Source organism: Miniopterus schreibersii (assembly GCF_964146895.1).
Source record: "Miniopterus schreibersii genome assembly, chromosome: 4".
Taxonomy (NCBI): domain Eukaryota; kingdom Metazoa; phylum Chordata; class Mammalia; order Chiroptera; family Miniopteridae; genus Miniopterus; species Miniopterus schreibersii.
The window spans coordinates 11,381,836-11,407,695 of NC_138105.1; the positions used below are offsets into that span (position 1 = coordinate 11,381,836).

General features: G+C 46.6%; 1 protein-coding gene across 2 annotated transcripts in view; it reads left to right on the forward strand.

Moving 5' to 3' along the window:
* INSR (insulin receptor) overlaps positions 1-25,860 on the forward strand; it is a 148,746-nt gene that overhangs the window by 112,446 nt on the left and 10,440 nt on the right. The window contains exons 11-19 of one of the 2 annotated variants that reach the window (XM_081135882.1): positions 6,258-6,532; positions 7,700-7,839; positions 13,001-13,160; positions 17,370-17,472; positions 18,631-18,698; positions 21,191-21,435; positions 22,769-22,879; positions 22,964-23,123; positions 24,862-24,991. In XM_081135882.1, coding sequence (XP_080992008.1) covers positions 6,258-6,532; positions 7,700-7,839; positions 13,001-13,160; positions 17,370-17,472; positions 18,631-18,698; positions 21,191-21,435; positions 22,769-22,879; positions 22,964-23,123; positions 24,862-24,991 — 1,392 coding nt within the window. The remainder of the gene's footprint in view (positions 1-6,257; positions 6,533-7,699; positions 7,840-13,000; positions 13,161-17,369; positions 17,473-18,630; positions 18,699-21,190; positions 21,436-22,768; positions 22,880-22,963; positions 23,124-24,861; positions 24,992-25,860) is intronic. The other variant, XM_081135881.1, reaches the window with a different exon arrangement.

Consider the following 25,860-nt stretch of genomic DNA (forward strand, 5'->3'; position numbering starts at 1 on the left):
AAATGCCTGCCCCACCCACCCAGGTTGATTTATCACCAAGCCCCGAGCTCAGAGCGTTCTCTCTTTTTAAAATCTGTGTCAGCTTCTCATCCTTCTAGAACTTTGCACAGCATCTGCAGACCCCAAGACTCCTCTTATTTAAATATGTCGCGCTTTCCGTTAGTGTGGGGAGGGACTTGCTGATGCAATTTGATCTACCGAGAAGGTTTGCAGTAAAAATGACTCGGCTTTCCATTCTTGACTTCTCCGACGAGCAGACACTTAGGGAAAAGGCAAGTTTTTGTGGGTCGCAGGTTATTCCATCTATCTCAGTGCCCCAGTTTATTCATCTTTAAAATGGAGATAATAATAGTTTCTGTCTTTTAGGATTATGAGATGCCCAGAGTCATGCAGGGAGCCTTAACCTTGACACTGTCGACATTTGGAGCCAGATCATTTGCGGTGGGGCAGTGCTGTGCATTATGGGATGTTGAGCAGCACTCCTGGCCTCGCCCCCTCGAGGCCAGCGCCCCGTCTGCATCAGATCAGTCCTTTAATCTTCACAGTCACCTGCTGAAGCAGGTGCCGCCTCCCATTACCCCAGCAAATGTGAGATGCAGGCTTTGTGTGGCCTCCTGCCTTTTTACCCTTGACCTCTCCCCTTCACCCTAAAGACCAGCAGACAGCTGCCTAGAAAGGTCTGATACGACTGGCCATTTCCAAAGTGGATTGAAACCCCAGAAGGTTTATGTTGGGATAAAACAAGATTCTAAAATGTGTCTCTTTGAACCCCCACCCTCACTCCTCATCCAAGTAGGCTACATGTTTCCTCGGATCCGTCAGCATGTAACATTTCTTTCTCTTTTTTTTCCTCTTGCATTTTTCTCCCATGACCCTGAGTCCAAAAGAGTACTGAATGGCACAGGAGGCACTGAGGCAGTTTCTGTTTTACCCGCTAAAAACAAAACGCTGCCAGACTTGGGGAAATGGCATTCAAGGGGAACCCAGATGGCCAGGTCTCTGGGGGGTATTTTCTCTGATTTTTTTCTCCCTCTTGCCGAGTTCTCCACATCTTTGGGGAAAGATGTGGTTAAGTGACGGGAAAATGTGGCCCATGGTAAAGGGCAGGGCATCCTTGGGCTGCTTGGCCAGAATGTGGCTTCCAGGGTCTTAGAAGCAAGAGGTCCGTCTGAAGAAGTCCTGTCTGTACTCAAAGTGGTTGGTTTTGTTTTCACAGAAAAACCTCTTCAGGCCCTGGTGCTGAGGACAGTAGGTACGACTCACCTGTGGCCCCTGGTGGCTGCTCAGTGCAGGGCCAGCGGATTAGGCAGAGCAGAGAGCATGTGCGCCTTCCGACCCCAGGGGCTTCTGGGCTTGATGCATGCGAAGGGCCACTCTGCCAAGACTGGGCACTTCACAGATTCACACGTTAAACCTGAAATGGGATCTGGGCCTGAATGCGGGGAAAAATCTTTACTAACACACTTACTAAAACATAGGATCAAGGGGGTACTTTCTGGGCACCTCCTAGATGCCACATGTATCCCCCCTGCATTCACTCACTGAACATTTATCGATGCCTGCTGTGTACGCAGAACTGTGCTTGGTGCCCAGAGTCCAAACCATGTGCAGCAGGTAGTGGGGGAGACTGACCTGGAATAGAACATTTTTATTGGGGGTGACAAGTGTGGGACTACAGGTGAGAGCCAGGTGTGCCATGTCACTGATTCCACTGAAGACAGGGCATGCTTCCCTTCGAATGAACTCCCTGTTGTCCTGGAGGTGAGGATGGGCAGATGGAACCTGAGAGGAAGGCAAGGTGGTGGGACTCTCAGGAGGACTAGGAGGCAAGACTGGAAAGGCAGGGTGGGGCCATGCGAAGGGATTTTTAATTTTATTTTTGTTGGGCTGTAACTGACATACAACATTAGTTTTAGTGCACAACGTAATGATTTGCTATTTATATCTATTGCAAAATGGTAATCCCAGTAAGTCTGTTGAACATCTGTTACCTCACTGTCCCAGATTTCTTTAGTCACAGAAAGTTTGTAGTCACAAAGTTCTTGTGACAAGAACTTTTAAGAACTACTCTCTTAGTAACTTCCAAATGTGCAGTATAGCATTAGCGAAGGCCACCGTTTCGTACCTTTATCCCCAGGACGCATTTCTTTTATAGCTGGAAGTTCGTACCTTTCGATCCACTTCCCCCATTTGGCTCACCCTGGCGATTTTATTCTCTAAGCAGAGTCTGTATGTGTTTGTTTGTTTATTTATGTTCAGGCATCCATGTGGCCCCGATCTTCCCTCTAGTGGCCATTTGGAATATGATCTTATACAAAAGAAAGGTCTAGAATTTTGAGGCCTTGGCCCAGAACAGGGTTTCTTGATCTTACCTCTTTTAGCACTTGGGACCAGATCATTCTCAGTTGTAGGGACTGCCCTGGTCTCTACTCACTTGATGCCAATAGCACAGCCTGTCCCCCAAATAGTGACAACCAAAAATGTCTCCACACAGGCCCAGTGTCCCCCTGGTGCTGGGACATTGGACAGAATCACCCAGGTTGGGAACCACTGGTCTAGTGGGAGGGTGTGGGATGATGCTAGGTATTAGGGAGTGGAAGGATCAGGTGATGTTTGATCATGGGGGTCTTCCCTGACCAGTTTGTGGTCTTTTTGGATATAATCCTTTTGGCATATACGTATTTTGCCTATTTGACGAGATCATTTTATGTTCTCAGTTGTCGAGCTATCAATTCCTTAGTTATTCATGACGCATCAGTGTCTTGGCAATTTTATCAAGGCCCACTTGTGGCTGTATAGAAATGTTTGAATCTTGCTAATATGGATATATCTGGTTTCCATCTGAGAATCATTGGTCTTTTCATACAAAAAGGCCACAATGAACATCATAATGAGTAAACTCAAAGTGACTTGGGTTTCAGTGCAATAAAAACTGAAAGTTGACTTTAAAAGTTTGAACAGAAAACTCTACTTCCTGGTAATTAAAAGTAAATTACTTAGCCCTGGCCAGTGTGGCTCAGTAGGTTGGAGCATCGTACTGTGTACTGAAGGGTCGCAGGTTCAGTTCCTAGTCTGGGCACATAGTGAGGTTGCAGGTTTGTTCCCTCGGTTAGGACATGCACTGGAGGCAACCAGTCGATGTTCTCGCATCAGTGTTTCTCTCTCTCTCTCAAAAAAAAAAAAAAAAAGTTGTTACTTAGATATCTATTGGGTCAAAGCAGAAATGGAAACTTTCATTAAAGTCTGTTTGAAAAATAGTGGAATTGTGAATCACATACCTTAACCTGTAGAATATTGTAAAGCTGGGCTTTGATGCAAATCAGTAGACATACATACATGGTTTTGTAAATTAAGAAAAAAATGAAAATGTAAAAATATAAATGTATTAGGGAGGGAGGGGAAATCAATATGGCTACATTTGTAAATAAAATCAAAGGGAAAAACCTCATAAATAACTAGAAGTAAGGAAGGTGACATAAAACTAGGGTCTAAGGAAGATTTTAATATGTTGCATTCCATTGACAATCTTGTGTTATGCAATTTGAAACTCGTCTAAGCTGATTCAATAAGACATAGAAAAATTAAATATTCTAATAACCTTGGGAAAAAAAAAAAAAGACCCTGGGCCCAGATAGTGTTACATGTAAGTTCTTTCAGACTTTGAAAGAGCAACTACTTCCTGTAATTTGGAAACTTTCCCAGAGCATAGAAATCTCTAGAAATCTACCGGGTTTATTTTATAAAACTTTGCAGAACCTGACAAAGGTGCTACATTGAAAGAAAACCCCAGGACCAGCTAATATGGGACTTTAGATACAAGTGCCTAAATAAAACACTATGCTGGCAATATTGTTTATCTCAGAAGTGCAAGAATAGTTTAAGATCTGAGGATATGACAGTGTTATCTAGTTCATCAAGAGGCCCAGTAAGGAAAATCATATAATTTCATTTGATAATGTTAAATTCTAATTTAGAGAAGGGGGCGGGGAAGAGGCAATAAGATAAATATTACCTAGATGAAACCAATAACCAAGCTAACATCATTCTTAAAACTTTTCCTGTTAGAATTAGGAGTCCAATGTCATGATTACTAATTAACATATCTATTTAAAATAATTGATTGTGGGAAATAAAATCATTGATATTTGCAGATATTCTAGTGTAAGGCTGGACAAATGCTGTTTGTCAAGGAAGTTTTATTTGGAATGTAGCCACACCCATTTGTTTCCATTGCATCTATGGTTGCTCTCAAGCTACAATGGCTTGAAAGCCATTGAAAGTTGAGTAGTTGTGATAAAAACCACATGTCCCACAAAACCCAAAATATTTACTCTCTAGCACTTATGGTAAAAGTGTGCTGACCTGTTTTCTGGTGTGTTCTTTGAAAACCCAAGAAAATCAACTGTGAAAATCAACTGTGAAAAGTAGAGACAATATAAGTAAACAAAAGCCCGTGGCCATTGTAGCAATAATTAGTATATAAATCAAGGGGAAAGATCTCTTTCATAATTGCCATAAAACCTAAGGAATCCACATACAATTACCTGTAAAGAAAAAATTTAAAAATCTGCTGAGATAAAAAATGTTACAGATAAATGGGAAAGGTCATTTAAATGTTTCAGGTCATTTAAAAAAAGTTCACAGGCGAACAAGAATAAATCATGCAACACAGTTGATGAAGGATTAATATCCTTAGTGACTGGACAGCACAGGAGCGAGATGTGGAAAATAGGCTAAGGGGGGCATCCCCTAGAGAATCACAAGGGAACGAAGGAAAGGAAAGTTCTCACTCATCTGTACAAAGAGATACAGTAAAGCAGTAGAGCAATGCTTTAAAAAGTCTCTCTCAGGTTGGAAATCTGAGATAAGTGAAGGAAACGGAAACCCCACTGGCCTCACCCAGCGTGGCTGAAGTACAGTTTCATGGCCACTGGTGAGACCACAAGTCAACATAGAGGCCCGGATAGAAATGTAGCCGAATGGATTAAGAAGTATAACCTAGTGACTTCTCTTCGAGGAATCTACTTTTAGGACTTAATAAGACAACCAGACAATGACCAAAGCAATATTTATAATAGCAAAAAAGAATTTGAAAAACATTCATATTAAAAATATAGGAGGAGCCTGGCCTGCTCAGTGGATGAGCATCGACCCTGAACCAAGAGGTTGCCAGGCCGATTCCCGGTCAGGGCACGTGCCCGGGTTGCAGGCCCGATGCCCAGTAGGGGGCGTGCAGGGGGCAGCCGATGGATGCTTCTCTCTCATTGATGTTTCTATCTTTCTGTCCCTCTCGCTTCCTTTCTCTCTAAAGTCAGTTAAAACATATTTAGAGAAAAGAAAAGAAAAAGATTTTATAGGAGGATGGTTAATTCTGGCTCATGCATAAATTGGAATTTTTTACAGTTTTCCAAGTTTTCTGCAATGAGCATGTGCTACTTTTGTCATAATGAGGGGGGAAAAAACTCATTTCACACTGAAAAAGAAAAAAACATAAATTCTCTTCTACTTAGTATGTTTTGAGAAAACTATTTGATAAATGCTTCTAATACAACAAGCGAGTGCAGTGGATTATAAAACTAACTTGACCCTCAACATAGTCATAATATTTCTAGGGGGAAAACTGCCCACAGGAAACAGTAGGCAGTGGAATGATGACTAATATGAATTTTCTTTATAGTTGTTCTGGTATTTTTAAATTTGTAGGCTGCCGACATTTATTTTTTCATATAGCTCTTTAAGGGGGGAAAAGTGTGTCAGTCGCATAGGCGTGTTTTTGGAGTTATCTGTACCAACCTGAATGGTGAGATTCTTTTACCAATAACTGAAGTTGAATCACTGAAATTATGCAGGTGCCCTAACTGATCATAAAATTAGAAGACGCCTTTCTCCTTTTTAAACTAATGGTGTCGGTCAGTAGCTCGGGCCACTGGGCAGACACCATGAGGCAAGGCTTCCTGGAAAGCTCGATTCTTGCAGGCTTTTGGCATCTTATTTTTAACACTGACCCTGGGCGGCCTGTTACTCTGCAAAATGAAAACCTGAAATCAAGCCCTGTCTGGTGGGCCTGCCCCCATACTTCTGATGCTTCGCAGGGCATCTTGAAAGCTGCTCAGGGTTGTAATTCCTGGCAATTTGCGTTTTAATTCACCTGCTCCCTCACATCCATTGCTCCAGTCTTACTGTAAGCTCTTCCTCTGCAGCAGCATTGATTTCAAGCTGGTGAGTGCGTGACCCTGTGTGTCCTGCTGTCCTGACAGGCCATCAAGGAAACGCAGGGCCCTCGGCGAGGAGGGGAATGTGACGACGGTCGTGCCCACAGCTCCGGGTTTCCCCAATACCTCCTCAACGATCGTGCCCACAAGCTGGGAGGAGCAGCGGCCCTTCGAGAAAGTGGTGAACAAGGAGTCGCTGGTCATCTCCGGCCTGCGCCACTTCACTGGCTACCGCATCGAGCTGCAGGCTTGCAACCAGGATTCGCCCGAGGAAAGGTGCAGCGTGGCGGCCTATGTCAGCGCCAGGACCATGCCCGAAGGTGGGGAGGCTCCTCCCGGGCCGGGAGACACATGCCCACCAGGGAGAAGCCCTCTACCCTCTCTAACTTATTTGCCTTTACCACTGTTGAGTTATTTTTAGTTTTTGCCAGCTTTATGGAGATGCAGTTGACATATAGCGTTGTGTAAGTTCCTGTAACAGTATACAGCATGTTGATTTGGTTCTGTTAAATTTGCACTGTGATTATTCTGCATCTACCTCCACGACATCAGCCAGCACCTCTATCACGTCACATTATTACCAGTTCTTTTTTGTGGTGAGAACCTCTAAGTCCTACTCTCTTAGCAACTTCAGGTACACAGTACAGGATTTTTAACTGTAATCACCACGCTGTACATTAGATAGCCAGAAATTATTCATCTTAAAACTGGAAGTTTGTACCCATTGACCAACATCTCCCCATTTCCCCAGCACCCAGCCCCTGGTAGCCACCAATCTACTCTCTGTTTCTAGTTCAGCTTTTTCAGATTCTACATATAAGTGAGATCCTATGGTATTTGTCTCTCTTTCTGACCTAGTTCACTTAGCTTAATGCCCTCAAGGTCCATCCTTTCTTATTTTTAGTTACACTGGTCATACAGAGCCATTATAGAAACATTGGAAAAGACACACAAGCCATAAGAAAAATAAAAATTAAGAAATACATATAGCCCTGCTGGGTGTGGCTCAGTGGTTGAGCATTGACCTAGGATCCAGGAGATCTCAGTTTGATTCCTGGTCAAGGCACATGCCCAGGTTTCGGGCTCCATCCCCAGTCGGGGGTGTGCAGGAGGCAGCCGATCAATGACGACTCTCTCATCATTGATGTTTCTCTCTCTCTCTTTCCCTCTCCCTTCCTCTCTCTGAAATCAATAAAGATATATTAAAAAACAAACAAAAAAGAAATACATATATACATATATGGTATTGAGGCTTCTAGAATTAGTCTGGGTTCTCCAGAGTAACAGAACTGACAACAGACAGACAGACAGACAGACTTAGATATGTGGACAGCCCTTTGAGGTGAGCTCTACATGTTTATTCTCCAGCGAGGGAAATGGAACATAGGAAAGTTACATAACCAGCTCGAGCTCGATAGCTCGTAAGTGGTGGAGGAGGGATTTGATCCAGGGGTCAGGTCCCTGCCTCTAATCACTGCTCCTTACAGCCAAGGCAGATGACATTGTTGGCCCCGTGACCCATGAAATCTTCGAGAACAACATCGTTCATTTGATGTGGCAGGAGCCAAAGGAGCCCAACGGTCTGATTGTGCTGTATGAAGTGAGTTACCGACGATATGGAGATGAGGTAAGACCCTTGACACCTGCGCCTGCAAGGCTGTCATTGGCACTTCCTTCCTCTTCTTAAATTCTGGCCCAGATGCTTCTCTCATTAGATGCCTCATTATTAGAAATCAAAGCCTTGATACATAGCTTTCCAGGGAGGTGGGTCGGAAATGCGTGTCCACAGACCTCGTCCAACACTTTTTCATGTTGCTCTTCAGCTCCTCCAAGCCGAATGATGGCTGCCTGCGTTTGTGTCCCTCCTGACATGACAGGAGACAATAAGTGACTTTTTGTTGGGTGCCTGTCTTTACCACCAGAAGCTGTACAGGGTGATGGGTGAACACTGAGATGAACAAGACATGGGATCTAAGAACAGAAGAGTAGCTGAGTTATCCCGACAGCTCATTGTGTGCCCTGCTCATGTTAAGCTCTTTACATACAGCATCTCATTTATTGCATTTTATCACATCTAAGATGTGATGAGAGGCTCTGTTATTTTTATGGACCTCTAAGAAACAAAAAGACACTGTCGCCTCTAACTGTGAGGTGGCGTTGCCTCTAAGATGCGTTCCAGTTTCAGAAATACCAAAATGTGAGGATGATATGCCTCTTGGGCCCAATGAAGTGCAGTAAATCCTCAGAATAACTCAGTGAGCTTGGTACTGAGGCTTCTAGAATTTAAGTTGTGTCCAGGGTTGTAAGAATAGAGTCAGGAGTCAAACCCTAGCCTCTCTGATGTTCTAATCTAGGGGTTGGCAGCTTTTTTTCTGTAAAGAGCCAGATAGTCAATATGTTTGGCGTTGTCGCCAGATAGTCTCTGTTGCAAATATTCAACTCTGCCATTGTAGCTTGAAAGCCACCATATAGATGACATGTAAATGAATGGGCGTGGTGTGTGCCAATAAAACTTTATTTACAAAAACAAGCAGTGGGCCAGATTTAGCCTGTGGGCCATAGTTTGCAGCACCTCACAAAGGTTATAACAAAACTTTCCAATCTCTTGGAACGTTGGTGATCCTGTAACAGGTGGGCACAGCATGGTTTCCCCAGGCCAGAAGGCACAGGTAGGCTTTCCTCTGTTGACCCTTTCTGGAACCACATCTACTCAGCTTTGACAGTGATTTAAAACAAATCAGCAAACTACAGCCCGTGGTCCAAATCTGGCCTGAGGCCTGTTTTATATGGCTGCGGAGAGCTGTAAAAAGAAATGTGCATCACCGTGAGTACAGTGGCCAGCCCCGGCGTCAGCACGGGAGGGGACCTCTCAGGGTTGTATAAAGGGAGGCATGCCTCACAAAAGGTCATTATTGCAAGCTTTATTAATGTCTTAGTCTGTGTATATTAATCCCATATGTCCTAAGGAAATAATTCAAAACTGGAGGGGGGTGCAAAAACTTTATTTATAATATTTTCATCACTAGCAAAAAGTGCAAGCCATGAGCTGGATGTTTGTTGGAAATGGGTACATGGGAAATGGTATATCCGTAAAACGGGTGGATGAACAGCCTGTGACAAGGTGTTTGGGAAGACCTGTGCTCAGTATAATGTAAAGGCTGAGATTACAGGCTCTGGGCGTCAGCTCCTCATCTCCCCCCCTGCTCGAACAAACTAGCTTATGGCAGAAGGGAAGCTTAGTAGCTCCCATGACTGGACAGTTCAGGCGTTCAGGCATGGCTGGCTCTAAAATTCCTTTGGATCAGTTGCATCTTAAGTGTCCTCGCAGTGAGCCCAGCAGCTCCTAGCTGTCCTTCTTTGGTTTCCATGGTTCCAAGTCTCATATCCTCTCAGCGCCAGGCCTACCAGAAGAGAGAGTCTGTGTCCCAGCATTCCCATCCAGGCTGTATTGATTTTTTTTTTTAAGAGAGAAAGGAACAGGTTGAGAGAGAGAGAGACATACGGACAGACAGACATCAGTCGATTGCCTTCTGTAAGTGCCCCAATTGGCACTTGAATCTGCAGCCTAGGTATGTGCCTGGCCGGGAATTGGTATACAGGACAACGCTCCAACCAACTGAGCCACCTGTCCAAGGCTCGGGCATGAGGGTTTTTAAATAACAGCTTTATTAAGATATGTTCACGCCCAGCCAGGAGTGACTCAGTGGTTGAGCGTCGACCTAGGATCCAGGCGATCGGGGTTCGATTCCTGGTCAGGGCACATGCCCGGGTTGCGGGCTCGATCTCCAGTCGGGGGCAGGCAGGAGGCAGCCGATCAATGACTCTCTCATCATTGATGTTTCTCTCTCTCTCTCCCTCTCCTTTCCTCTCTCTGAAATCAATAAAGATATATTTAAAAAAAGATATATTCACATACTATGAAATATACCCATTTAACATGTACAATTTAATGGTTTTTAGTACATTCACAGAATTGTGCAACCGTGACCACAGTCGATTTCAGATTATTTTTATCGCCCCCAGAAGAAACCTCACCCTCACCTTAGCTATCGCTCCCCAATCTTCTCGGCCTCCTCTCTCTTCAGTTTCTGGCAGCTACTTTCTGTCTATGAATTTGACTGCTCTGGACAGGTCATATGAATGGGTCATATAATATGTGGCCTTTTGTCTCTGCCTTCTTTCGTTAGCATAATGTCTTCAGAGTTCATCTCCGTTGTAGCTTATATCAGTAATTTATTCCCTTGTATGACTAAATAATATTCCGTTGTGTGGACAGACCACATTTTGTTTATCTCTCCGTTGATTTGTTTATCCCCCCTTTTGGCTCTTAGGTATCATGCCGCTATATTAACACTCGTGTACAAGTTTTTGTGTGGCATGTTTTTAATTCTCTTGGGTGCATACCTGGGAGTGGAATTCCTGGGTCACGTGTAACTCGACATTTAACTTTTAAGGCAATGCCAGGCTCTGTCCCGAAGCAGCTGAACCATTTCATATTCCCAGCAGCAGCGTGTGAGGCTTCCAGTTTCTGTGCACCCTTGCAAGCCTGTTCTGCCCTATCTTTTTTATTAGAGCCTTGCTAGTGGGTGTGACGGGGTGTCTCACTGTGGTCTCGATTTGCATTTCTGTGATGGCTCATTTGGGTCTGAGTTTTGTGCCCTTCCCCAAGCCAATGGGACTCTTCAGCTTCAGGCTGTCAGTGTGAGCCCTGGAACCAGGGTGGGGTTGAGGGTGGGAGGCAGGAGACACTCAGAGGGGAGGCACAGCTACTAAAGGAAGTTTGGGGTGTTGGTTACAAGGAGGAGAGGATAGATTTTGTGCAGTGAGCAACATGTATTTATGCTGCAGACTGTCCTTGATTTTATTCCTGCTTCTGTGACCAACTCTACCCCACCTGCCTGGAATTTTCCACGCTTGAGCACTGAAGTCTTACATCCTAGGAACCCCTCGTTCCCCGGTAAACTGGGACAGCTGGTTACCCTGTTGGCATTGGACCTAATCCTATGTTTTCCCAACTGCCTCTGGCTGGCCTGCCTCTCCTGTTCCTGGAGTCCAAGGGTCACCAGTGGGAATCCTGACCATGAATCCCCACCAGCCTTTGCCCTGCCTGCCCTGGCCCCCATCGCTGAGAGACCGGCCCTGTTCAACATTTAGGGGGACAGAGAGGTGGGGGGAAGTTAGGAGAGAGTGAGAGGTTACAGGAACTTCCTAAAAAACCTGTTTATAGACAAAACTGGTTGGTGTCTCCAACATTTACCTTACCTTAATTTTTGTCTAGCGTCTCTGATAAAGTACAAAACAGGGTAAACATTTTTTTTACACCATTATGACTTTGCCAGCTTTACAAAACTCTCGCCAGCTGCTGCTTCTTTGTTTTTTTTGGTGTCTATGGGGAGAGCTGTATCAGGTTCCAGTTCCTTTCACCATGCTCCCTTCTCAGTCCCCACCCCTGAGGCTGGGGCAAATGACTGAGGTTGGAGGTTGCACGTCCCCTTTGTCCTGCATAGTTGCTACCTTTGGTTTCTATATTTGCTTATTGGTCCCTTTCTACTTGGTGACTCATCCTTGTAAGGACCTTTGGACTAGAGCTCCCCAGCCTCGCCCACAGCTCGATTTGTTTTCTGGTTGCTATTGTCACATGATGAGCATGGGAGCTTTTACGTTTCTCTCTCCTCCTAAATTTTCCAGGCCAGTTCTCGGCATGCATTGTGAGCTTGGAGTTGTTTTGGAAAGTTTTCAAAGTCGGGCCCCGTGAGCCTCATGCCTTTCCTAATAAGCTCTGGGCTTATCTCTATTCCTGTGCTTATCACTGGGGTGAATATGCGGATCTTCTCTCTTTTATCAGGCACTTAGGTAGATCCCCAACTTTTTAAATGAAGGTAGAAGAAAGGTAATAAAGGTAAGGAAGGAAGGAGAATTTAAATTTGTTATTAAGACATTAACCCATGTATCCATTGTTGAGGGAGAGGCCAGGAGTTGTGGGGGAAAAGCCTGAAATGTGATTTAGGTGACGTGGTTCCTTCTTTCCTGCCCTTCTGGGACTTTCTGAAGGTCTGGTGAAAATACCCCACAGTGGTTGCAAGAAGTTTGGGAGCCAAAAAGTTTGGGGTTGAAGGGCTGGCCCTGCCGCTCCGACTAATCATCTCATATCCTCAGCCAGGGGTTAGCAAACTCTTTTTGTATGCTTGATTTTATACCACTTGTGGGCTAAGAAATGCTTCCACATCTTAAAATGATTGGAAAGAAATGAAAGAAGAATAGTGTTGCAGGATGCAGCCAATTATGTGAAGTTCAGCTTTCAGCCTCCACTGTGCTTCATGGACACAGCGTGCCTGTTTGTTTACAGATCTTACACATTTGGGGTTTGTCTCTGGCTGCTTTTGCTTCTTTTGATGGCAGGGTTGAGTTGGTGACAGTGACCATCTTGCGCCTTGAAGCTGAAAATATTTACTCTCTGGTTCTTCACAGCAGAAGTTCACCCACTCTCCCCTAAGCCTCACTTTCCTTGTCTCTAAGGAGAGACTGAGCCTCGGGGTTGTTGTAAGAATTAAATAAAATGATCTAGGTCAGTGGTTGGCTGTGGTCTGGGGAGATTGGCTGTTATCAGTCCTTGTCTGTAGAGCTAAGGTAAAATTCTGGAAGTCTCGAAGTTTCTTGCATGTTGCACTCTGTGCCTTGACTCCTTGTGTGTCATTTCTGAGCAGACCCAGTCCACGACCCTCCCACCCAGGCGGATGCTCCTGAAGGAATGAATCGTAACCCCCCTCCTCTCTCCCCCTGTCTTCCAGGAGCTGCACCTCTGTGTGTCCCGCAGGCATTTTGCTCTGGAGCGGGGCTGCAGGCTGCGTGGGCTGCCTCCGGGCAATTACAGCGTGAGGATACGGGCCACCTCCCTGGCGGGCAATGGTTCCTGGACGGACCCCACCTATTTTTATGTGGCAAACTACTGTGAGTCTGCACGGCAGCTTAGACAAGTTGGGTCTGTGCTTGCTGCTGGGAACAGCAGAACATTTCAGGAAATAGTTGGGGGCGGTTAGAGGCTGTGCCTGCTGGCCCTGGACTTGACCTCTGGGTCTGCCTGCTGCTGTGCGACAGGGGCAAGGTGCTTGTCCTCTCTGAGCTTGCGCTTACTCATCCGTCCATGGGGATAATAGTAGGACCACCTCTGGAGGTGAAGGGAAGTTTCAGTGACAGGAAGGTCATGTGGCTGGCACAGGGCAAGTCTGATAAACACACCAGCTCCTGTGAAGTAGTGTTTCCATCTTTGTTATTAGCTGGGCCATGTCCTCCAATGGAGTAGGTGGCAAGTTCCCTACTCAGCCTTGGATGTGCTCTCAATGTTCATGCAGTAAGTGCTGCCACTTGGCCAGCTGGACACACTGTGGACAGTAGGGTGGGGAGAGGTGGGGAAGGCTGAGCTGGTCAGGGAGTGCTTCCTGGTGACATCTTGGCCAGGACCTGGAAGAATGTACAAGTGGGGGTAAAAGAAGATGTTTAGTTTGGCCCGTGGTAGGAACACTAGAGTGAGTGAACAAATAACTTGGAAGGAGGGGAGCCTAGACCAGGAGGAGCAGGAGCTTGGTGGCAGGGGTGAGATGTGGCCTCTGCTTGGCTGGCTGGAATTTCACGGACCTGGCATGGTGGGAGTGTGGGAAGTGGGGGTGATTCTTGCTGGGAGACCTCTGGTAAGGGTCAGGACTAGGATGAGATTTTTGACACCAGCCGGGTGTCCTGCACTGTGATTCCAATGCTGTGACTGCAGTTAGCATGGAGCCCACAGGGTAAAGAGCACAGTTTTCAACCAGGCTGCTCTCACCTTGACGGCAGGTGCAGTTTGGGGGTTCTCTAGGCCACCTGCACTTCTGACCAACTGGCTACAAATTCGGGGGTTCCCAGGACGCTTTCCTATTAGATCATTTGCTAGAATGGCTCACAGAACTCAGGAAAGTACTATCATTACAGAGACAGTTTTATTGTAAAGGATATAAGTCAGGACCACCCAAATGAAGAGACATATAGGACCAGGGCCAGGGGGGTCCTGGACACAGGGCCATGTGTCCTCTCTCCGCTGATCAGGAAACATCATGTCACCCTCCCAATATACCCATGTATTCATCCTCTGAGCTTTGCCGGCAGAGTTTTTATTGGGGTTTCATTACCTCGGTGTGATTGATCTTATCTTTGGCCATGTGACTGAACTGTATCTCGAGCCCTGCTCCTCTCCCTGGAGGTCAGGCTGACTGGAAGTCTCACCCCTCCGATCACATGCTTGCTCTTCTGGTGACCAGCCCCCATCCTGAGTCATCTCACCTTCTGGCATACACTCATGTGTATTCCAAGAGGCCCGTCAATGACAAAGACACTCTACTCCTTAGGATATCAAAGATTTGGAGTCTCCCATAAGAACCAGGAACACCATGGATAAATTCAAAGGAAAATATCAGAGTGGGAGTATCATATAGTCAATGATGTTATTGTGAAATAACATCATTGACAAAGAGTTAATATCTTTAATACAGAACGAATATATAGTTGACTCCTGAACAACATGGGTTTGAACAGTGTGCATCCACATATACGCAGATTTTTTTTTAATAAATAGAGTAAATGTATTTTCTGATGATTTTCTTAATGACATTTTCTTTTCTTTATCTTACTTTATTGTAAGAATATATTATATAATACAAATAACTTACAAAATATGTGTTGCTCATCTGTTTGTTATCCATAAGGCTTCCTGTCAACAGTAGGCTATTAGGAGTTGAGTTTTGGGGGAGTCAAAAGTGAAGCGGAGATTTTCAACTGGGGGTGGGGGCCGGCGCCCCTTACCCCGGTGTTGTTCAAGGGTCACTTGTATATATATTATATGAGTAAAAGATAGATGTCGTAGCATAAAAATAAGCAAAGAACATAGATAACTCATTAAAAAAAAAAAGAAAACATAAAAAATGTCCATTCTCACTCAAAAGCATAGTAAAAAAGAAAAAAATGCAAATTAAAATAAGTTATAATTTTCAACTTATCAAATTGGCAAGGTTTTTATTGTTGTTTTTATAATTACAGTACTTAGTGTTGTCCAAGAGTTCAGACACATGGAAATTACTTTATGGTTGGTGAGTGCTAAAATGTAATACTTTAATAATATGCGTCAGAAATTTATAAGGGATCTTACTATTTGAGCCAACAATTCTGGTTCTAGAAATGTATAGTAAGGAAACAATCAAAGGTGTCTAAAAAAGATACATGTTCAAGGAAATTCAGCATAACATTACAATGGCCAAAAATCTGGAGCGTTAGGTGTTACACTTTAGATTACGGATGCCCCTTGAGCAACGCAGGGGTTAGAGGTATAGACCTTCCTGCGCCATCAGAAATCCTCGTATAACTTTCCACTCTCCAAAAACTTAACTATTAATAATCTACTATTTACAGGAAGCCTTACCAATAACATAAGCAATCGAAGTAACACATATTTTGTGTGTTATATATATTATATACTGTATTCTTACAATAAAGTGAGCTAGAGAAAATAAAATATTAAGAAAATCATAAGGAAGAGCAAATACGTTTACAGTGTGTATTTACTGAAAAAAGATCTGTGTGTAAGTGGGCCCACGCAGTTCAGACCCATGTTGTTCAAAGGTCAACTATACTTTTTAAAGAAAGTCTTTATCACATAACAGGGAGGGAAGCAAGGTACCAGGGTGCAAAATTGAAGGAGGTGCTCACTCTCAGGGGCTGTCCTTGCCCCTGCATGTCCCAGAGCAAGAGTTTCTCAGATTTTGCACCCTGGGGGCCTCCCTTCCATCAACTTTGTTTTGACTGCCACTGGAATCTGAGGAGCGAGCAGGACTGTGGGGTCTGGGAAGCAGAGATGGGGTGCACCATGGCTCTCAGATTCTGCCCTGAGACATGCTGAGTCCTAACCACTTGGTAGCCTCCAGCTTTCCTGCTGCTTAGGGAAAAGGGAGGGCAGGAGGGACGTTCAAACAACTGCACATAACCAGGCCATTTCTGTTTCTCACATCACATTCAATAACCAGACATTTATGGAGACTTTCAGCCTGCCAGGGGCCACTGGAGATGGCACTGACAGTTTGCTGTCAGCTAGGGAGGTGCAGGAGGACGAGGTATCTCAGGATAGAGCCAGCCACCAAAGGCAGCCTGGGGCATTGGTCAGACCTCACTCAGATGGCCCGGGTCTAATGCATGCTGCTCTGTGAATCAGCCCTGGGACTTTGGGCAAGACCCCTCTCCTCCCTGAGCCTCTGTTTTCCAGTCTATTAGCTGGCGTTAGTCAGAGTGCCTCCCACCTTGACTTACAGGACAGTTAAATAAGATCACCACACAAAGCACTTCACACAGTGCCTGGCTTTTAGTAAGTGTCCCTTAAGCTGCTATTATTAAAATACTCAGATGACCGGATTCCTTCTCTGACTTCTCCCAACCCATTTTTTCCTTGACTTGGAAGAGTCTGGATAAATAGGCGTGTTTACAGTTTCTGACAACTTGGCCTTGTATGCAAATTAAAAAAATAAAGGCCACATAGTATTTCTGCAGCTAGTTTAAACGGGGTTCTTTGGGGGAAATCACTTTATTTTGCCTGGCACTCTTCCTGGCAACCAGGACACCCACCAGTGTCAGTGGGCCAACCGTCGAGTGAGAAGGGGCAGGACTGATCGTCTAGCACACAGAGGACACTCCTGCTGGCTTTTTTAATCTGTCAGAGCTGTTGTTAGGAATCAAGACAGGCTATTTAATTTGCAGGGCTCAGTACAAAGTGAAAATGTGGGGCCCTTGCTTAAACCCAGAGCATGGCCCCTCTGAGTGTGGGACCCTGGGTGACGGCCTGGGGTGCATGGCTATGAAGCTGGCCCTGGATGGGACAGGAGAGGCTGGCAGCAGGCACTGGTCTGGGGGTCAGGGTTGTGCTTCTAGAATTCAGACCTCTGAGCCTGCTGTCCAGCCCCAAGGGTCCAAATGGTGCTTCAGGACTGCTGGGAAATAAGGGTCTAGGAGACCAGCAGGGAGAGGCTCAGGGACAGGAAAAAAAAAGATGGGGGACAAGTGTGTGTGGCCCACTGTTGTATTTGTAGATGTGATTTGTGATGTGAACACATTTTGATACAAAACATGTATTTTCTTATTCTATTTCAGTAGATGTTCCATCAAATATTGCAAAAATCGTCATCGGCCCCCTTGTCTTTGTCTTTCTCTTCAGTGTTGTGATTGGAAGTATTTACCTGTTCCTGAGGAAGAGGTGAGTGGGGCAGGGGTGGGTGCATAACAGTCGGCTCTCCAGGAAAATTAAGCCTAGGTACACAGATACAGGTACAGCTGTATCTAAGTTTGTTATAAAGTTTACTGATCTAAAGGATGTATAGCATGCAATTTACAGATAACGATCATAATACAATGTACAGTGCAGTTTATAGTAAATTCCCTCACCAAATACTTTCATTGGTGTTTCTGCCTGAACCTTTGTTTCTATAGCCAACCTATGGTTGTAGTTGACAAACAGGTGTTCTTGAATGTTGATTGATATTTTGTTTATGTTAAAAGAGTAGACCAAAAATGAAATAAGACATTTATGACATGTTTAAGTTTAATCTACATCAGTAACATTTTTTCTGTCACTTTCTCAAGCCCAGAGAAACAACAAAACAAGAAATCAAGCCTTGGTTTGTAGCATTTGCCTATTGCCGTGGTGTAAATATTCCCACTGTGACCAATTTCAAGCTATAGACATGATATCGTTGGATGCAGAGTTAGGAAGGGATATGAAGTTGCTCACTATTGTATAGTGTCTCTGCCATACATCTACAATAATGTAAATAAATGAGGTGACATAGGTGGCCTTAAGAGCACTGATCATAGTAAAAAGTAGTGTGATAATGAAGAAGTAGTGAGTTTTGAATATTGTTACCTTTGCTTTTAATATAATTTATTTAATTATAAGCCTGTAATTTATTTATTTATTTTGTTAATCCTCACTTGAGGATATTTTTTCCATTGATTTTTAGAGAGAGTGAAAGGGAGGGAGTGGGGAAAGAGAGAGACAGAGAGAGAGAGAGAAACTTCAATATGAGAGGGACACATTGATTGGTTGCCTCCCACACAGGCCTGACCAGGGTTGGAGATCGAACCTGCAACCCAGGTATATGCCCTTGACCCCTTGACTGGGTATCAAACCCATGACCCTTTGGTGCACAGGCTGACACTGTAACCACTAAGCAACACTGGCCAGGACTGACTAACAGTGTTTCTTGTGAGCTGGGATGAGATGGCTCCAGAACAGCACTGGTGCGTGGATGCTGCTGATAAGGGTGCTGCTTACAATGCAGAAGCCTGTAGCCTGTAGGGACCCAAGAAGCCCTGTGGGAATCTCAAGCTGGAACGCCTCCCTTTTCTCTTCCAGGCAGCCAGATGGGCCGATGGGACCACTCTATGCTTCTTCAAACCCTGAGTACCTCAGTGCCAGCGATGGTGAGTACCGTCCTCTTTCCTATGGGTGGCCAGAATCCTACTGTCCAGTTTCCTTTGCCATCACAGTCAGGTGAAAGTCAAGGGTTCACACCCCAGGAGACTGAGACGAGCCCTCTTGTTCACTGGCGCTGAAGACTTGCCCCTTGCTACAGAAACGCCATTACTGGGAGCAGTCAGACACCTGCTGTCTGGCCCCTGTTTGAATGGGCTGGTCTAACTGGTCTGGGACCTGTCGGCTGGGCTGGGCTGGGAGGCTGAGAGCCTCGTGCCCCAACTGTAGGGGTGTGGAGCTTGGGGCCTGTGCCAGAGATCGCTCAGGGTCAGAGCCAGAAAGCTATGCCTGAACTTGGTGCCCAAGCTGGGAGGTGAGAATTGGAAGCCAAAACGGGAGGTTGGGGGTGGGGTGAGGAAGACAAGAGACAAGATAGGGTGGGTTGGAGGCAGTGTGGGTGCCAGGGACACATCTGCTGTTGTTGGTGGGAGCATAGGTCTGACACCCAGATTTTTCTTGATTGTACCAAAGGGCAGTGAGTGACCCCTGGAGGTAAGGCCTGGCTGCATCTGTTACATTACAAGTTTCTAAACTGCTTCATGCAGCAAAAATAAAGTCACTTCAAGGCATGAGCACCATTGCCCAGCAGGACAGTGGCTTGGGATACAGGGGTGGGTGGTGTTTTTAAGGGTGCCCCGGATTTGTTTTAATCATGTCTGATAAGACATGCAGACACAGAAGTGACTGTCCTGAAGGAAGATGTTTATCCTCATATGCCCTAGAAACAGGCGGCATGTACCATGCCAGGCCACATGAGGAAGCACCAGGGTCTGTCAGGAGGCAGCAGGAGGGGGGGAAGCATGGGTGAGAACCTTTATTGTGGTTTCTGCAACAAAGGCAGGGCTGGGTAGGACAGGGCGAGACTTAGGGTTGGCTCATGTGAATAATTTCAGGGGGCTCTGGGACACAAGGGCTGCCCTAGTTGTCTGGCAGCTGGCCCTGGGATGAGTAATGACTAAGGCAGGTGGATAGTGGCCCTGAGCCTGAGAGCTCCATAAAGGAGGTGGGGGGATGGGTTCTGGATTGGTTGGTTTGCATGTCAAAGGAACTTTTCTAGGCGAGTCCTTACCATTACTAGGAACTGGTTACCCCTGGGTGGGGGCAGCGGTCCTTCCAGGGTAAGCAGGGCCCCCAGATATCAGAGCATCAGAACAGAGAAGCTATAAAAAGTAGGTTATTGCAGATGGGAATGTGCAGAGGGAACAGGAGCGGGAGGGAATGAACATTGATCGAGGAGCCTCCTCTCCATGTTTGGGAATGGCGCTGGTATGACACATCAGAGACAGGGAAGCTGATCCTCAGGGCTGCTGTTAGGTCTCACAGTCAGGGGTAAGGCCTAGGGACACACACAGGGAAAGACCCAGGCTCAGGGCCCTGGGGGCAGGTTGCCCCTATTGAGCATCTGTGAGTTCATTTGGGTGCAGAGCTCTTGTGTGATTCAGTGTCCTTGCATGAGCTTTTGGCTAGGGCTGCTATAACCATGTACCACACACTGGGTATCTTAGAAAACAGAATTTAATTTTCTCACAGTTCTGGAGGCTGAAATTTTGAGGTCAGGGTGATGGCAAGGTCAGTTTCTCCTGAGTCTTTTCTCCTTGATATGTAGATGACTGTCTTCTCCCTGTGTCACACATGGTCTTCCCTCTGTGTGTCTGTGTCCTAATCTCTTCTTATAAGGACACCAATCTTGTTGTATTACAGCCCACCCTAATGACCTCATTCTACCTTGATTATCTCTTTAAATATCTTATTTCCAAATAGAGTCACATTCTGAGGTCCCAGGGTTAGGGCTTCAACCTATAAATTGGGGGGGGGGGCACAATTTAGCCCATCATAGTGATGGCACAGAGGAAGGCAGGAACCGTTTGGGCTTTTCTCATGAGGCCTTCATGCATTTGCCTGTGTTCATTTGCTGTATAACAAACCACCCCAAACAGTGGCTTAAAACCACCATTAATTAGTTCACAATTTGGTGGGTCTGCTCCCAGGGCTGTGCTCTGCTGGGCAGTTCTTCTGGTTTCACTCGTGTGGCTGCACTTGCCTGTGGATTAGCTGACGTTGTGTGGCCCTGGATGGGCTCACTTACATGTTTGGTGTTTTATAGGGTGGGTGGTTCCCCATCCCCTTGGCACTTTGCAGAAATGGCAGCCTTATATGGGAAGTAGCATCCTTAGACAGTGGGTCTCTGAATCAGACAGGGAGGATGGGGGTGCAGGCTCAGCTTGGTACTTACTGGATAGGACCCTTGACTGGCGTGGCTCCTTTCTGAGTCTCTGCCATCCCCTCCATGAGGGCAGGGACCACACTTGTCCTGTTCTTGGCAATGTGTCTGGCACATGTCCTGGATCACAGAGGTCACTTAGTGAACATTTGCCTGGGGGCTTGGGTGGGAGGTGGCTGGGGATCCCCCGAGGATACTGTGTAGATAAGTAAGAAGTAGTGTTCCCCTGTTCTGTATACGTGCCGGATGAGTGGGAAGTGCCTCGGGATAAGATCACCCTCCTGCGAGAGCTGGGGCAGGGCTCCTTCGGCATGGTGTATGAGGGCAATGCCAAGGACATCATCAAGGGCGAGGCAGAGACTCGAGTGGCGGTGAAGACAGTCAACGAGTCGGCCAGTCTGCGGGAGCGGATCGAGTTTCTCAACGAGGCCTCAGTCATGAAAGGCTTCACCTGCCATCACGTGGTGAGTCCTTTTGCCCCAGGAGCATGCAAAGGTTACTCTTATTAGCCAAAGAAGAGATTCTGGCTGTAATAAAGAACAAAAAGCATGTGTTTGAGCAAAAATTTGCAACCCGAGGGACCCAGAGTCAAGTAGCAACTACACTGTGCTCCAGAGAGAACCAAGAGGGGCAGGGTTGCTGAAGGCAGAAACCCCACTGTGCACTCTTTCCTGCCGGTGGAGGATGCTGGCGAGGTTACCAGGGCTCGGTTAGTTTCAATGTGCAAACTGCAAGGTGGAAACTGCGAGGAGGGCAAGCCCCTGGGTTGTTCCTGGGTGTTTAAGGCTCGGCCTTGAGCTGTGTTTAGCAGCAGGTTAGCAACGTAACAGCAGCTCCGAGAACCAAGGCACAGGACTGCAGAGGTCCCACTTGCCTGAAAGCCTCCCGACCCTCTTAGTGACTCTCAGCGATGCTTGTCCACGTTTACGTTTCTCGATCATCGCTTTCATGTTGGCTCCCTCTCCGCTCTGCTCCGCTGTTCCTCCTACGCACAGAGCATGAGGACAGTGGGTGCGGACCCCTTGCCCAGCCCCAACCCTACTGAGCTTCCCAAAAGTGGGAGGAGGGTCTCTCTTCTCCAATCCCACCTCACTTGGAGACAAATTCTTTCTGTCCCAGTGCTTTCTGGAGTCTTCCATCTCATCTTCTCAGCACCTTTTTAACCCTTCAACACACAGTGGTGCGCCTTTCCCTCGTCCCCCCTAAGTCAGCAACACTGCTCCTGGCCTTCTGCTTCCACATTGCCTATTTTTCTCTTGAATCTCCTGTCCCTTCATCTGTCCCCCTGCTCTGCGCTAAGCCCTGTTCTCATCTCTGATGCCCTTGTGGAGCTTCCAACACAGCGGGTGCAGACAGACCCTAAAGCCAGTAGGCTCATCAAGGGGAGATGCTGCTGTGGCAAAATGAGAAAGGAGAGCTGGCTTGGGGCATTGGGAATTCAGGAGTGGGGGAGGTGTGTTTGAGCAAAGACAGAAAGGATATAGGGACAGCCATGTGGACATGTGAGGGAGCAGAGGGTCAGGCCTGAAGGTGGGGATGAGCCTTGTGTGCTCAGAGATGTCAGGAACTGGCCAGTGATTTGCCTGTCTGCTCCCCCACCCCCAGACTCTGGTCCTGAATTCTCCCTTCTTGTCCCCCCTCCCAGGGCGTTGACCCTGGCATGGGAGCCGGACAGACTAGGGTTTACCACAGGAGCAGGGTGCTGTGGGTGACCAGACAGGGAGAGCTGCGCGAGTTGAAATCTTCCCGCAGACCCTCATGCCAGGCCCCCCACCCCCCCACATACTTGCTCTGCAGGTCCGGCTCCTCGGGGTGGTGTCCAAAGGCCAGCCTACGCTGGTGGTGATGGAGCTGATGACTCATGGAGACCTGAAGAGCCACCTTCGGTCCCTGCGGCCTGACGCTGAGGTGAGCTGCCCCTGGGTACTGTGCAGAGCACTCACTCCAGGCCTCTGCCCAGTGTCGCTGAACACCCTTCTGTTCTGACTTTAGAATAACCCCGGCCGCCCGCCCCCCACCCTGCAAGAGATGATTCAGATGGCGGCGGAGATTGCTGATGGCATGGCCTACCTGAACGCCAAGAAGTTCGTGCACCGGGACCTCGCGGCTCGAAACTGCATGGTGGCCCACGATTTTACCGTCAAAATCGGAGGTTCGTCTGGCTTTCTGCTTTGGACTGTATGGCCCAGGCCACATTTAATTTCAGAAGTAATTGTCTATCATGGGTTGTTAAACTTTGCCAGTGGCGAAAAGGGGCAAGGTTTTGGACGGGCATCTGATTCTCACAATGTAAATTTTTTTTTCCAAAATCTTTTTTTTTTTTACTTTAAGTTTAAAAAAATTTTATTTTTCAATTACATTTTACATTCTATATTATTTTTACTAGTTTAGACAACCATACTTTACAAAGTTCCACACCGTAATTTAGTTGCATTCGTTCATTAACTTACTCCCTTCTTTAAGTGCTATTAGTGTTCCCTGTGTGCGAGCCACTGAGGGAGGCACTACCTGTGTGCCGATCAGTATGTCACCACGGTTTTTCTGCCCTCATGGGCTTGCAGTCTTTATCTGCACCATCTAGCACAGTAGGCACTGGCCACATGTGCCCATCTACGTTTAAATTAACTTATATTAAGTGAAATTAAAAAGTCAGTTTGTTGGTCGCATGGGCCACATTTCAGGTGTCCAGTAGCCACCTTGAGCCCAGTGGCTGCCATATTGGACTCTGTGGGTATAGACCATGTTCATCACCACAGAAAGCTCTGGGCAGAGCTGTTGTAGATCAACAATAAAATGGTGCACACTCATAGACGAGATAAAGAAGGTGGGAAAGGAGCACTGAAGGAAATGGACGTTCCTGACCCGGAGGAAAGGCCTCTGTCTGAAAAGAGGCACCATTTCCCCCAAGACTCGGAGGCTTAGAAGTTGACCTGAGTCACTCAGGTCAACAGCATCCCAGGGGGAGGTACAGCACATGGAGGGGTGACGCTGTGGTGTGAATGAAATGCATGTGGAGGGGACAGAGCAGCCTGAGATAAGACATTAGGGAGAGGCAGGAGCCAGACCCAGAAGGGTCTTGCAAGTCATAGTAAGTCATCCAGACATTGTCCTGGGCAGCCAGTGCAAAGCAGGGTGTGATGTGATCCTGTTTATGATCCCCAAAGACAGTCCCCGACATTAGCAGTCAGTGGAAGCGAGAAACGATGTTATTCTGCTTATAATCTCCAAAGAGCTTAGCCTGTCTCAGCAGGGGAAGCAGGAGTGACAAAGTGATGCCATTCTGCCTCTGAAGTGTCTCTTGGGCAGTGGGCTGTCAGGGTCCGGGTGGAGGGAGGGTCCTGTAGGTGAGAGAGGGCGGTGGGCCTGGTTGGTGCCAGGGCAGTGGAGAGGAGCAGATAGTCAGGGAGGAATGCGGAGGGAGAGTGGGTAGGACTCGCCACTGTTTTGCGGGTGGGATGTGAGGAAAGGGGATGGTCAAAGGGAGGCCCAACTCTGGGATTCTGGCCGGGCCGCTGGCTGTTGGGGGGGCCACACGCAGTGGGGAGCAGAGGGTTGGCTGCAGAGTTAATAGTTTGATTCGGGTGGCTTGTGGGCCAAGGGTGGGAAGGAAGTGTTTCTGAGAGTGGGATTCCCAGGCTCCGGCCGGAATATCACTTTTTGCCACTTGGTGGTTCCTTTTCCTTCCCTTCAAATGGTGGCCCACCCTCTTCCTCCACATGCCATGAGCACCCTCAGAGTCCACTCTCCCTGGGTTCGGTGGCAGCCCAGGCGAGTATACGCCTGGACCAGGCGCGCCTATGCGAGGGCTCTGCCAGGGGCGGGGCAGTGAAGAAGGCGACACCTGAGCCACAGGCGGAAGGGTTAAGAGTGTGTGAACCGTTTGTTGGCAGACTTTGGAATGACCAGAGACATCTATGAAACGGACTATTACCGGAAAGGCGGCAAGGGTCTGCTTCCTGTGCGCTGGATGGCACCTGAGTCTTTGAAGGACGGGGTCTTTACCACTTCCTCTGACATGTGGTGAGTTGTGCGTGAGCTGGCTGGTAGAATGCTGGTCGCCCCGCTAGTCTGAGTGACAGGGCAGTGACAACCCGCCTTCCTCATGGCCATCAAGGAAATGAAGGGAATGTCATGCCTGAGGACTCTTGCACAGCTGCTGTTACATCCCAGTTGAGGCTAATTTTATAGACGTTTCTGAATGCAGCATAATTTATTTTTTTCATTTTTATTTATTTGTTTGTTTTTCTATTACAGTTCCCATTCAATATTACGTTTGTTTTAGGTGTACAGCATAGTGGTTAGACATTTGTAATACTTATGAACCGATCCTCCCAGCAGGTCTAGTGCCCACCTGGCAACATACATACTTACTACGTTATTGACTCTATTCCCTGTGCTGTACTTTACATCCCTGTGACTATTTTATAACTACCAGTTTGTACCTCTTAATCCTCCACCCAATCCCCCAACCCTCGTCCCATCTTAACTCTCTGCTTGTTCTCTGTATCAATGAGTTTGTTTCTGTTTTGATTGTTAGCTTATTTTGTGTTTTAGATTTCACATGTAAGTGAAATCACAATGTATTTGTCTTTCTCTGTCTGACTTATTTCACTTAGCATAATACCCACTAGGTCCAACCATGTTGTTGCAAATGGTAAGATTTTGTTCTTTTTTTATGGCTGAATAATATTCTGTTGTGTATATGTACCACATCTTCTTTGTCCAGTTATCTGTTAATGGGTACTTAGTTTGCTTCCATATCTTGGCTATTGTAAATAATAGAGCAGTGAACATAGGGATGCATATATCTTTTCAAATTAGTGTTTTGGATTTCTTTAGATAAATATTCAGAGGTGGAATTGCTGGGTGATACAGTAGTTCTATTTCTA